Here is a 13,945-nt window from a genome sequence, read left to right on the forward strand (position 1 = left end):
TCTCTTCTTCTTTTCTCTCACTAGGTCAAGCATGTCAAACTCACAGCCCACAATGAATATTTTTGCAGCCCAGCCAATATAATGGTATGTAAGAAACATTTTAATAAAAATTGTGACTTAATTTTTACAGTATCCTGTTATATATAATCCTATATAATAAAAGCCCAGTGACCAAAAGGGCAGAACGACCAGAACCACCACGGCCCCTGGCCTGGGCTGGCCCCACCCCCAGCAAGCAGTTAAGGGCGATCAGGCAGGCAGGGGAGTGGTTAGGGGCGACCAGGCAGGCAGATGAGCAGTTAGGGGTGATCAGGCAGGCAGGCAGAGTGCTTAGGGGTGATGACGCAGGCAGGCAGAGAGGCTAGGGGCAATGAGGCAGGCAGGCAAAGCCTCTGGATCAATCACTTCAAAAAGGTAGACCCAGGCTGCTGCCATAGCCTGCAGGAGGGACACGGCAGTTGTGACGGGAGGAGCTGGGCGGTGGATGCTGCAGGGCAGGGCTGGAGCCAATGTGGCTCCTGAGGGAGCACTGCGCCTGCAGCCTGGCCCAGGCCACGGGGTCGCTGCCTCCACCAGCGGCTTCTGCAGGGCTGGACTGCCACTCCTCCTGCTATGATGCCTGGGCAGATCCGGGACCCTTCCACGACTGTGGGCTCTCTGCCTGGGCTCAGACCCCTAACCGGACTCCCCAGCTTGGCCCTTGCTGCAGAGGAGCTGAAATACGCTGACATCCACAACACTGGGGCCATGATTGCTCCTGTGCATTTCCTGGAGGTGAAACTGGGCAAGAGGCCTTAACCTGTGAAAAGTGAGCTAGACAGGAAGAGGAGTGGGGGATGGAAAAAGAACAAAGTGGCGGTAGCCTGATGCTGGAATAAGAAGAAGGAGCAGATGGAGTTTCTGCAGCGGGAATCTGAGTGGCTGGAGCTCATGAATGCGGAGCTGAAACCCCAGATGGAGGAGCTGAAGCAGGAGTGGCAGCAGCTCATCTAATGCTCAGCCGGCATCGCCCCACTTGCATCGTCAGGGCCGACCGTGTTAAGACCCCCGATTCAGAAAGCAACCCACTGCTGGAGCAGGTGGAGAGGAAGTGACCATGGGCTGGGAGGAGGAGGATCCCAGAGGGCTCTTCCTTGCCACATGAAAAACTCTTCAGTGAGGCTCAGCGCAGCCAGCATCGGCCGGGCTTTTTTGTGAAACTCAGATCAGCCACTCAGATTCCCGCTGCAGAAAGTAACTACAAGTGTTGGAAGAGGAGAAGTAGATTTGAAAGTTTAAACTCCCACTTCTCCATTTCCTGGCCACTAAATAAAGCCTGTGCTGTAAACAGTCAAAATAATGATGATGATGATGATGATGATGATGATGACAATAATGTTGGAAGAAATTAAAGAAAACTCTTAAAATGCAACCACTATATGAACAAATAGAATGCAGACTTTTAAACTGGCAGGAGAAAACTCAATGCATCCAATGGAAAACAAGAAAGGAAAAACAAACAAAACAAGAGTGTGGAAATATGTCCTATGATTAACTCAACCTTCCCTGCACTTGAGCTTCACGATAAAGGAAAAACTTGTCCATCAACTTCATAAAAGGAAATTCCAAAGAGGAAAAAAGGGAAATGATCCCAAATGGAATATCTGAGATGCAAGGAAAAATGCTGAACAAAGAAAATAAGAAATGTGTGGTAAATATAATCATTGACCACATACAATGGTATTAATTTGTAGAGCTAAACAAAGTAGAATAATAATATACATGGTTCTATCTGTATTTTCCCTTATAGCTTTAAAGAACTTATAATAAATATTTTCCGAGTCCTTACTATGCTAGCTACTTTATAAGGCAGGTCTGTGGGGAACATGGGAACCACTAAGACTAGGACATAATCTCTGTCCCAGAGGAGCTGACACAGGTAATTATCACACAGTGTGGTAAGTACCATAATAGATGTTGAAGCAAATAGCCATTCTGCACTCTCTCACAGACATTTTAGAATATTTCAGAATATATACTTTAAGAAGGCAGGCAGAAAATACATCTAAAACTTTTGGAATGTGGACAACATACAGTATTTTCCCCCTTCTGTCTACTTTTATACATTTCCCAAATTTTCTAATGTTACATTAATTTTTAGAATTAAAAAATTAAAATTAATTTTTACAAAAAGAGAAATTACCTTGTTTGAATTGGAGCTCTTTAAACTCATGGATACTATGTTTGTTTTCCTTTTCATAACCATGAGAAAATGCTTCTCTTTCCTCTGGTAAGTTACAGACATAGCTTGCATCATTTCCCACCTAAAAAGAAAATAATACACTTTCTTACTCTTAGTCCATGGTTCATATTTTAACTCATATTAAAAGTCTATTAAGCCGAAGAGCCATTAAGAGATCACCATACTATTGTGTCTACAAACTGAGAAATATATTTTTTTTGTTAATCCTTACCTGAGGATATTTTTTCCATTGATTTTTAAAGAGAGTGGAAGGGAAGGGGAGAAAGAGAGAGAGACACATTGATTGGTTGCCTCCCACACATGCCCCGACTGGGGCTGGGTATAGAACCTGAAACCCAGGTACCTGCCTTTGACCAGGAATCGAACTTGTGACCCTTCTGTGCACAGGGTGATAATCTAACACTGAGCAACACTGGCCAGGCTACCATCTGAGAAATAAACAGAAAACTCAGCTCACCTTAAATGTGGGTTATCAGACACCATTTCCCATAGGTATGATGACACATAATCATAAATTTTATGAGACAGTCATTGTCTCTAATATTTTTCCCATTAATATATAAGGTTTCAAATCAAATCTTCTTATCTATGGTTTAGGAAACATGGTCATGATACCATGCAGTGAAAATCTACATAAATATGTATACACTCCTATACTAAAATTAAGATGCCTGAAATGTTAATAGGAGATTCTATTAAAATAAATTGTTGGGTATTATTTAAAAATAGTTTCTGGTTAATATGGCAGCTTCACAAAAGGTACTTTATATGGCTAATAATAACAGACTGAGAGCTAACGATGTGCTCCAGGCACAAAGGTGTTAAGGACATCAAATACAGGGCAAAAGGAGGTTTACAGTTGTGAGTATGGGAAACACAGAGCTTATTCTTGTATTATTATTGATTATATTATTTTTCATATGAACTGTAAACCTACTTTTACCCCACCATGTACTTAATTTTTACCACAATCCTATGGAACTATAAAGCAGGCTGAGAGAGGCTAAGGAACAAGGGGAAGAGCTAGGCTGCACACTCAGGTGGGCCAGAACCAGAGACGGGGCCCTTGCCTGGTGCCAAAATGCTTAGAAGTAGACTACCAAAATAACGGAATTGCATTTTGCTCAATTGTTTTGAAGCCTATTGAACAACTCTTCAGAATATGACTAAAAAGCTGAATAATAATATAGAAGGAAAACAGGATTGCAGTCTAGCTTTACAACTTCGTGGTAAGTTTCTTCCTCTTTAAAATGGCAATAAGAGCAATAACCTATTTCCTAATAATAGCTACAATTTATGAAATACTTGTTAGGTGACAAGTCGGTGTGTGAAAGGTTTATTCACATTCCTTTGGGTAAACCTCACAAATCCCTTTGAAGAAACTATTATCATTTTCCAGGCTCAAAGATGTCAGTTACTTGCCCAGGGTTACACAGCGAGACAGTGGTAAGGGCAATTTTTCATCCCTGTCTGCCTCATGTTAAAGTTCCTGGTCTAATAAGCTCTACTGCTTTTGTTCTAAAGGAGCTGCATTCCTCTTTAAGAGTTTGGAAATCACATTGCCCTCTAAGAGTTAAATTTAAAAATCAACAAGTTTCCTATCAGAACTGAGATGTGGAGACACTGCAGAGTGATGGTTCCCAAGCAACCTGAGAGAATTAACTCATTTAAAGAAAGAATATGTCAGAAAGTACATTGATCAGCCTTAGCTGGTTTGGCTCAGTGGATAGAGCCTGCAGACTGAAGGGTCCTGGTTTCGAATCCGGTCAATGGCATATACCCAGAAGTGGGTGTGCAGGAGGCAGCTGATTCTCTCTCATCATTGATGTTTCTATTTCTCATCCCTCTCCCTTCCTCTCTGAAACCAATAAAAATATATTAAAAAAAAAAAGATTGATCAGGAAACATCAAATAGTGATGAGAGTCAAAATATATTATTATTGACTCATCTAAGGGCTAGGTAACCTGGTCCTAGGGTATAACAGGTCTAGAAATAAGGGCAGGTATATAGCCCTGTTGTGTAAATATACTATAAAATTTTGGAACCATTTGTTCATCAAGTAAACATATGATCAAAATTTGCCTCCCTGTCCTATGTAGTGTGCTTGTAGGGAGTGAATCCATCAAGCCATAGGACATATGTGATTGGTTCCTCTGGCAATTATACTTTTTATTGTAAAAAGCTGGTTTCCATTTTCCTGAACACGTCTATGTGAGTTTAGTTAATACAAGAGTACCTTTGAGAAGCAGATCCACTTAGGTTTCTAAGCCAACAAGCAAGAGAGTCATCTAGAGGGTCAGTTATTGAGACAAGAGAAGGCCTATTTGGATAGTCAACCAGTCATCCTGTACATGTCCTCTACTGGAAATCAATACAGATTGTAGATACATTTCATTAAAAAATGTATAGGTGAGTGCTTTGCAAACTATACAGTGATATTCAGTTGTTGGTTTTTAATGTGTTAATTTAATGGACAAAGAAAAAAAAATAGGTATTTAAATTTTTTTATGTTATTAGCTCTTACTTGTTTCAATTTTTCCATGTTTCTCACTGAAAGTTCTTCTAGATTTCTGGAAGTAGTCCTCAGCATGTCTTCACTGTGCTGGAATAGGTACTAGATAAAATAGAGTAGTTCTCCTGTAGTAGCATGAGGTTCAATTCTTTCTTTCTCAAGATGATGAAGTATGCCTAATTGAACTTCTCCCTTGATAGATGAGAGAGGCATATGTGTATGCACACACACACATACACATACACATGCTACATGGAACTGAGCATGCAAGAAATCGGATATGTATATACTGGGGTGGGCAAAGTAGGTTAATAATAATAAATAATACAATAACTAATAAATAACACAAGAATAAACTGTTTCACATACTCACAACTGTAAACCTACTTTTGCCCTACCAAAATAACTGAATTGTATTTTGCTGAATTGTTTAGATTCTCCACAAAGATGTTTTCCTATTAATTGTTATGCTACCCAGTTATGTGCACTTACATGAAATAGCTAACACACAAAATATCAAAGCTTTCAACAGCTGCATATCTTCTAAAATAATAAATGACATGACATAAAATGCAAATGTATGATACTATCTTTAAAAATACAAGCTTTTCTGTCTGCTCAGTTCTGAAGTTTGCAATTTAATAATCTGAAAATCTCCCAGAGATCCTTTGCAACGTTATAAATACCAAAGAAACCTCTGTTCCTTGTAATGAATTTTTTTAAAAACATCTTCACCTGAAGGTATGTTTTTCACTGATTCTAGAGAGAGAGGGTGAGAGAGAGAAAACACTGATGAGAGAAACATCAATCCTGTCCCGGGATCAAACCCGCAACCTGGGTATGTGCCCTGAGTGGGAATCAAACCAGTGACCCTATGGTGCATGGGATGACGCTTTAACTAACTGACCCACACCAGTCAGGGCTCCTCTAGTGAATAGCTATACTAATAAAAGGGTAATATGCTAATTAGACCAGGAGACCTACCGGGAGACCTTTCCGGACAAAGCCATGGTGGCGGGGCCAAGGCAGAGGCGGTTAGGGATGATCAGGCCAGGAGGGGAGGGCAGTTGGGGGTGATCAGGCCAGCATGCAGAGTGGTTAGGGGCGATCAGGCAGGCAGGCAGGTGAGCAGTTAGGAGCCAGCAGTCCCGGATTGTGAGAGGGATGTCCAACTACCGGTTTAGGCCTGTTCCCTGTGGGGTCCCAGGTTAGAGAGAGTGCAGGAGGGGCTGAGGGACACCCTCCCCCCACCCCATGCACAAATTTCATGCACCAGGCCGCTAGTTTAGAAATAAAAGGACTCCTCTGGAAGCTACAGAGCCCATTAATTCTGTACTATCAATGAATCATTTTGCTCACATATGTCTTATCATTTTTGTTGACTTCTAAGTCATTCTGTGCTCTTCTAAAACTTCTTACTCTAAGCCTGCCATCAATATCATCTTTAATTTTTTTTTAAGTTGAAAGTGGTCATGCTACATGACAGCTTGCACTACATGGTGGTGTAAAAGTTGAATATCTGCTGATTGATGAAGTGGTATTTGTGTTACTAGGACCACATAAATTAACCATTCTTAAGTGTACAATTCAATGGCATTATTGATAAGTACATTCACAATGTTGTAAAACCATTGCCACTATCCATTTTCCAAACTTTTTTTTATTATCCCAAACATTTATTCTGTACCCATTAAACAATAGGTCCCCATTTCTCTCTTCCCCGAGCCCCTGGTAACCTCTAACCTACGGTCTGTCTCTACAAATATACCTAATCTAGGTATCCCATATAGGTGGAGTCATACATTTTGTCCTTTTGTTTCTGGCTTATTTCACTTAGCAAAATGTCTTCAAGATTTATCCATTTTATAGCATCTATCAGAATTCCCTTCCTTTCGAAGGCTGATTAATATTTCATCATATATATTTTGTTTATCCATTCATCTGTTGATAGATATTTGGGTTATTTCTACCTTTCAACTATTGTGCATAATACTACTATGAACACCAGTATACAAGTACCTGTTCAAGTCTCTGCTTTCAATTGTTTTGGATAGATACCTAAGAATAGATATGCAGAACTGCTGGACATATAATTCTATGTTTAACCTTTTGATGAACTGCCATAAAAATATACATAATAGCCACATTAATAGATGTGAAGTGGCTACTCTATGGAACTATAATTAATACAATTCCTGGGAGGCCTCTAGTTCCTGGACCATGAGATACTCTCTGGTTTTCCCCCTCAAACTATTGTTCATTTCAATCAATCTCTCACCAATGACTCCAATTATCTTGCTCCTTATCCCATCTTCCTTGAAAATCCCAACCCTGGAAAAATTCAACCATTTGACTCTTCTTTACCTATTTTAGTTTGCTGAGTGCTAACAGGAAAACAAACAAACATGCAGACTGGAGCCACTCCAAATTCATGGTCTGCAGCCTGAGTTCTCTACTTGCATCTACGTGTTTTTTTTTACCAGCTTCTGCAACGATTTTACGTCGCAACTATTCAGAACTTTCACCTCTCCACTCTTTCAAAAGATGACCTCATCTCCCACAGCACTAGTAAAACTCAGGTCACCATCAACTCTGTCAGCTTCTTCCACTATCACCAACATAACCTTCATCTTTAGACACTAACTACCCTCTTTCCCTTTTCCAGCGGAAGAGTTTTCCATCCTCCTGACCTAAGCTAATCACTTTACCTGCGTTCGAGAGCCCACCCCATGTTGCTTCAAGGGAGTCTTTTCTGTATGCTCATTATCTCCCTTTCTACTGTCTTGCCATTAGCTCAAGATGTCTCTGATCTCAAAAATAAAGATGCAAAAAAAACCCTCCTTTGATCCCAACACATTCCCCTCAAGCTACTGTCCTTTCTAATTTCCTCCACTCCTCAAATCACTGCATTTTGGCTTCTGCTCTTACTACTGTGCTCAAAATCGGTCAACAATGACTCAAAATGCCAGATCCAACTGGACATGTTTCTGTTCTTTTTACATTTGATCTCTCTATATCTGTTCACTCCTGTCTTGAAAGTAATCCCTTCCCTGTTCTGTGATGTCACTTCCTCTTGTTTTTACTCTTATCTCTCCAGGCTTTCTTTGTCTGTGTTCTTCCTGGGCCCCCTTTCTCCCATAGGCTCCTTAAATGCAGCCATTTCTAAAAACCCTGCCTATGGCCCTCTGATCTTCTCCCTATCATGGTTAATCGCTTGGGCATGGAAATCTGACATACCTTGGCTCAAACCCTAGCTCTACCACTTTCTAGCTGTGCGACTTATACAAGTAATCTAATTTCTTTACATTTTGATTTCCCTTAAAAATGGATATAATAGTAATAATTAAGTCATTGGCCTGTTAGGAGGATTACATAATTCATCTCTGCTGAGCTCCAGATCCATCTAGAAAAAGTGGCAAGAAACAGAAACACATTTAAGTTAGAATAAATACAAGCACATTGTATTCTGCACATTGTGGCAGAGACTGGCAAGCTGTCCTTCAATATTTATTCATCCCCTTTTCCACAAAGACATATAATTTTTTGTCCAGTCACACAGCTGCCTGCCTTCCTGTTAGATACAGCCTTATAACTAAGTTCTGACCAATGAGATGTAAATACAGTTGTGTGACACCTCTAGGAAGTGTCTTTAAAGGAACAGGATACCCTCGTTCTCACTTCTTCTTCCTTTCTACTGGCTGGAATGCAGACAAGATAACTGAAGCTTGAGCAGCCATCCTGGACACCATGAGGGGAAGCCACATGCCCCGGATGAAACACTATCATGAGAGAAGAAATCTGAATCTTGAACTATTCCAAGATGCTGTCCTACCAGTTCTGGACTGCTCTCTTCTTGACTTTTATGTGAGAGAAATAAATTTCTACCTTTTAAAAGTCATCATTATTTTTTATCTTTCTGTCCTTCATAGCCAACCAATCTCAACGACCAAAAGAGTAAGATACAAGGGCACATGCTGCAAACTACGTGTGGCAACATTGGAAGTGGATATGGAACTGGACAGGCAGTACTAGTCTATCTTGATCTATGAGGTCCTTCATCTCTGGGTCTTTCTGGGAATCAGCCTTATTAAACTGCTTCTCTATACGGCTTCTCTATAAATTCTTCTCTATAAGGCTGGATTTTCTCTGCTTGCTCCTCTGCAACAATGAAAACAGCCACTCAGATCCTAAATCTATGTGACTTTTCAGATTGTCATTTCCATTCTTTTTTTCTTAGTTCAACTTTATGAAAAAGAGAAAATTATTAGTTGCTCACCCAATGAATTTGTGACCCCCGCTCTGAAGTTTAGCTGCATAATCCTCAGTCAGTTGTGGCTGGAATGGGCTGGAAGTAGTAGTACAAATCCTTGCCATAAAGCAAGGATTCGTGGAGAGGTACAAGTTTCAGAAGGAGAATGCAGGCTAGGAAAGCAATATAAAATGAGTCAACTATTTAAGACCAATGCATATCCATTGTCTAAAGAACAACTCAGTTTGAATAATCCATTCTTTCTCTTACACCTGTTCCTCCTTCTGTTTTCCATAGTTAATAAAACCACCATCAGCATGGTTTCCAAAGCCAGAAATTCTTGGTCCCTCCTGCTTATTTATTTATATCACTTTCATGTACAACCAGTCCCTGAATTTGTAGATTTTATCTCTTTTTATCATCTTCTAATTCATCCTCTCCATGTCTACAATTGCTGTCTTCATTTAGGCTCTCCTCACTATTTGCCCAGTTTAGTGTAATAGCACCCTTAACTGATTTCCCTGTTGCCAGGCTGGCTCCCATCCAATCTGTATTCCACGGAGCTTTCAGACTGATCTTTCTGAACACAAGTCACTTGCTGCTTAAATTTCCCTTTCAAACCCCTTAACTTGGCACCAGAGATTCTTCACACTATGACTCCTGCCTGTCTCTCCAGTCTTATCTTCTGCCACAGCTGACATTAGCTCCTCATGCGGTATACTTATGGGTCCCCATCATGCTGCTTATATTCCCATGACTCTGAATATTTGCATACCTTTGACTGTTCTGCTATGACATCTCAGAACTAATATTTTTTCCAGTGGACTTATTGAAGCCCAATGGTTGAGTAAATGGGAAATCCTAAAAAATCAGATCTTGAGGTAATACAAATCCAGTCTTTGAATTATAAATGCTCTGACATTTAAACTGTGTCTAAAATTGCCCACGTAACAAAGTATGCAAATATACTATTCTCTACAAAGTAGATACTGAGTAAAGTGCTCATTAAGTATCTTAAAAGTCCACTCTTTGAAAATAAGCACATCCTATAGTGTTTGGGGGCGTTCAGAAACTTCTAGATGTAAAGAATGAGGTGCTAAAGCTGCCAAAGAAAACCGAGACAGAATTTTAAGTGAGAAGAGAGCAAGGAGAGTGGGTGAAGAGTCGTTCCTACTTGTTCTTATTTCTCCTATGGCAGGTGCCCTCCAGAAGCCAGGACCATACTTCATACTACAACGCATCTCTTGGCTTTGAGCAAAGGATGAGCTTTGGTCTTTTGAGTGACACAGAGAACAAAGTAAATAGCATGGCCACAAAAAAGGGAAATATCCAGTGAGGTTATTCACCCTAATCCTTCTTTCTTCCTTCTACACAAATATATTTTAAAAATGTATAGACATCTTACAGGCTATATATAATACACAGTCTTTTCCTTTTCAATTCTCAAATGAGAAAAATAATTTTAAAGTAAAAAAACAATGTATCAATGCTTAAAATATAAAATTAAGCAAAAAATTAAGGCATAATGCACACTATACTAATAACTATGTAAAAATGTACATGCATGAGCAAAGGCTGACATGACAAAAAAGGAACTGCTGACATGTTAGGACAGGGTTTCTCAGCCTTGGCACTACTCACATCTTGGGCTGGCTAATTCTTTATTGTGCGGGATGTGTCGCAGCATCCTTGTCCTCTACCAACTAGGTCCCAGTAGCATATCTCCAGTTGTGACAACTACAAATGTCTCTTTATGTTACCAAATGTCTCCTGGGAGGCAAAACTGCCCTACAAGTTTGGAACTACTGTACTAGGGTGAGAGAAAAAAATTTTAATTATGTTTACATGGCCATAATGATATTTGTTCAGTATATACATATTGGATGGGGAAAGGAAAGCTCCTTATAATACAATATCTAACAGCCCTTTTTTTCAAGAGTTAGAATTTATTCAGTTCTCATTTAATGCAAAAAAATGAAGAGGCTACAGAACTTGTTTTTCTTTTCCAATCTATTATTGACGAGAAAGCTGAATTTCTCAGTCAGTATTTGGAAATCTGACCTGGCATCAAGCATGAGATATCACAAATAACTGCTGTAATCAGCCTGAGAAATAAAAATATCCAAACCATTCTAGCCCCAAAATACCTGGTAAAAATGTACACTTTACATATCTTCAAAATAGGTTTACATTTTAATCTGAATGCCAAAGAAATGGTTAAGATTCGATAAGGAACACATACTTTAAGACAAAGTTTTCCAAGGTAAAACACAAATGCATTGGATATAAATGAATCTTATTCTATTTTTAAGGCCTTCTGTTCCAGTCTTTTTAGGATTATTAAGTCTGCCTCTTGCCAAAAATATTTATTTTCAATCATTCCTCCTCATTGTTTTTGTTTCTTGGCTCACATCACAAAGAATGTTTTCTGATCAAGAAACTGACATGAAGAAGAGCCATAAGAACTGTTTCAAGCATCTTCTTTCCAAAAATTCTATCATATCAAAGTGTTGGGTTCATATGGCTTAGAGTTGGAATCCTGTTAATGATCATTCTGAATGATCTTGTCACATGCATGAATACATCACTAAAATATATGCCCAATGAAGCATTCACTTAAACAAGGAACAATCTTTCTTTATATAGGTCTCAGATGGACCCCAAACTGCATTTTGATTTTTCCCTCTCCATTTTCAAAACACACTAGGCTTGTAGTAATTACTATTTGTATTGACCAATGTGCGCTTCTAGTCTCTAGTTTACCCAAGACAAAAAGCTTTCCATAGTGAAACAGAGAAAATCTTCCAAATGATTCCTGGGCTGAAGAACGTGAAATATTTAGCTACCCAAAGTACTATGGCAGACAAACAGGAGAGGGTCTGTAGATGACAGAGGTGGTGGAGATGAATGGGCACTCAGTAAGGTGCAGCGTGGACAAGAAAGGGTGAAAATGGCCATGGAAGGAGCAGGATGAGAAAACTGGCGCTCAGGGTGATGAGAGAAGTGGATGAGACTGTAGCTTGAAAGGCAGAAGGTTAACTGACTTGATGATGTCTGATGTTGAGGATACAAAAGGCCTCCAGAGCTCCAACGGGAATTAAGGTTCTGCGTGGCGAACACGGGGCAACAAAGTAGAAAACGGCAGTTCTTTGTTCACAACCCGGGAAAGCCGTGGCTCGGTGGACTTTGTTAATAAATGGCCGCGAGCTTCAGAATCTTTGCCTGAAAAGTGAGAAATGGAACGCCTACCTAACTGGGGGTGTTCTAAGCCCTCTCTAAATAAGAGCGGCACCCTAATTCTAAGTGCCCGTGGCTTTTGGGTCCCAGAGACTTAAGAATCCTAAGACAGAATCACTCAAGCCCATGGCTAGAAAGGCCGAGCCAGGGAGAGGCTTTGCTCCTGTAGTTTCGAGCCATATGGGGAGAGAGGCGGGAAAGACCTGGCATGGTGGAAAAGAGCGGAGAACAGGTGCTTTCCTCCTCGGGGCTGCGGCGGGAACCTCAGAAAGCAGGCCGGAAATTGTCTTCTGACGGTGCGTTGAGGGTCCCGGGTCGCTTCGCTCCACTCCACTGACGCTCCGCAACCAGAGGCAGGTGCCTGGAGTCCCGGGCGTCATAGCAACCGCGCCAGCCGCAGAGACGCCAAGGCGTTCTTCCGGCGGGAACTATAGAGACGACGCGCTCCATTGGCTCAGGGGCTGTTCTTCCTGCGGAGACCAGCGTTACGGGGCACACCATTGGCCTTTAGGTCGTGGGGCGGGACTTTTCTGGCAGGAACGGTGGTATGGCTTTGCTTAGGCTTCGTAGTAACCATGGTAACGCCACGGTGCGCGTTTGCAACTTAAAGGATACTTCTTGTCACCAGGCATTTATAGTTTTCAAACAGCTTCTCACCAGGCCTTATCTAGAGCCCCGGCATAATTACCTTGCATTTATTTTTCTAGAAGTAACTTCATTCTTAAAAGGGAGAGGGTGCTACGCCAGGAGTCATAAATTTTAGGCCTAGATCTACCTGGGGCACCTAAAACAAATCACATTTTGGAGCTGACTTATTGTCAAAATGAAGACACCGAAAAAAAAAAATTCTAAGCACTGAAATTCGGTTTAGGTAACCCATTCCTCCACCTATGTAATGCAAAATAAAAATTTCTAAATGACATAGAACTTAACACAAGCTCAATTTATATCATCTTTATTTAAATGCTTTTATTGTAAGACTCCAGTTAAAGCTCGATTTTATTCATGTTTACAGGGCTTTTCTGGTATCCCAAACACGTACTTACATTTTTTAATCTTATTCTAGTTTTCCATAGGATCCTTTCCAAAGCTCTGCCGGTTCTACATGCATTATCAGGACGGATTTTATCCCTTACTTCTAGAACTGCTTCAACCTCTACTCTGGCACCAGAGCCCTTAGATTCTAAGGCTTAGAAGTTCTCTCTCACCTAAAATGCTCACCACCATCACCTCAAGCCCACTTAGATCTGTATCAGTTCAAGGGTCATTTCCTCAAGGAAGCATTCCTTGGTTCTCCAGTCTAGATCACATTCTTTCTCATTTGCTCACTGAGAAATCATGTTCCTTTTCATTATTTCTTTCTTTGCTCACTTCCATTTGCTATTGGTATTTTTTCCCCAAAACTCTTAGAATTTTAACATGTGTAAATACTGTTTAAGTGTTTGGAATGGAGACTAAACAGAATTACAAAACACTTTAAATAACTCCATGGAGAGAAGTGGTGGTTGTTTCAAGCATAAACAAGATAGGAAATGGTTTCCAAGAGAAGTAATCATTAAGATAAAAACATTAAGATTACTTCTAGTTTTAATTCCATTTATCCTCATTGTATATACAAAGATGATGACAGCCATCATCTGCATAAAGCTATAGACATAGGGAAGAAAATCAATCTTTTACTTCCTATCACTTCAGTATTGCAGC

The 13,945-nt window shown here is 40.3% G+C and overlaps 1 protein-coding gene and 1 pseudogene across 2 annotated transcripts in view; one reads left to right on the forward strand and one right to left on the reverse strand.

The window, feature by feature from the left end:
• The window catches only part of CCDC30 (coiled-coil domain containing 30), a 77,492-nt gene extending 64,462 nt beyond the window's left edge, over positions 1-13,030 (reverse strand). For both annotated transcript variants that reach the window (XM_036348949.1, XM_036348950.1), the window contains exons 1-3: positions 9,032-13,030; positions 4,768-4,947; positions 2,183-2,303 (exon numbers count right to left, since the gene is read on the reverse strand). In XM_036348949.1, the coding sequence (XP_036204842.1) occupies positions 2,183-2,303; positions 4,768-4,833 (187 nt within the window). In that variant the 5' untranslated portion in view covers positions 4,834-4,947; positions 9,032-13,030. The remainder of the gene's footprint in view (positions 1-2,182; positions 2,304-4,767; positions 4,948-9,031) is intronic.
• LOC118675942 lies at positions 586-1,094 on the forward strand (annotated as a pseudogene).
• Positions 13,031-13,945: the final 915 nt, after the last annotated feature.

Source organism: Myotis myotis, unplaced genomic scaffold, assembly GCF_014108235.1.
Source record: "Myotis myotis isolate mMyoMyo1 unplaced genomic scaffold, mMyoMyo1.p scaffold_m19_p_2, whole genome shotgun sequence".
Lineage (NCBI taxonomy): Eukaryota > Metazoa > Chordata > Mammalia > Chiroptera > Vespertilionidae > Myotis > Myotis myotis.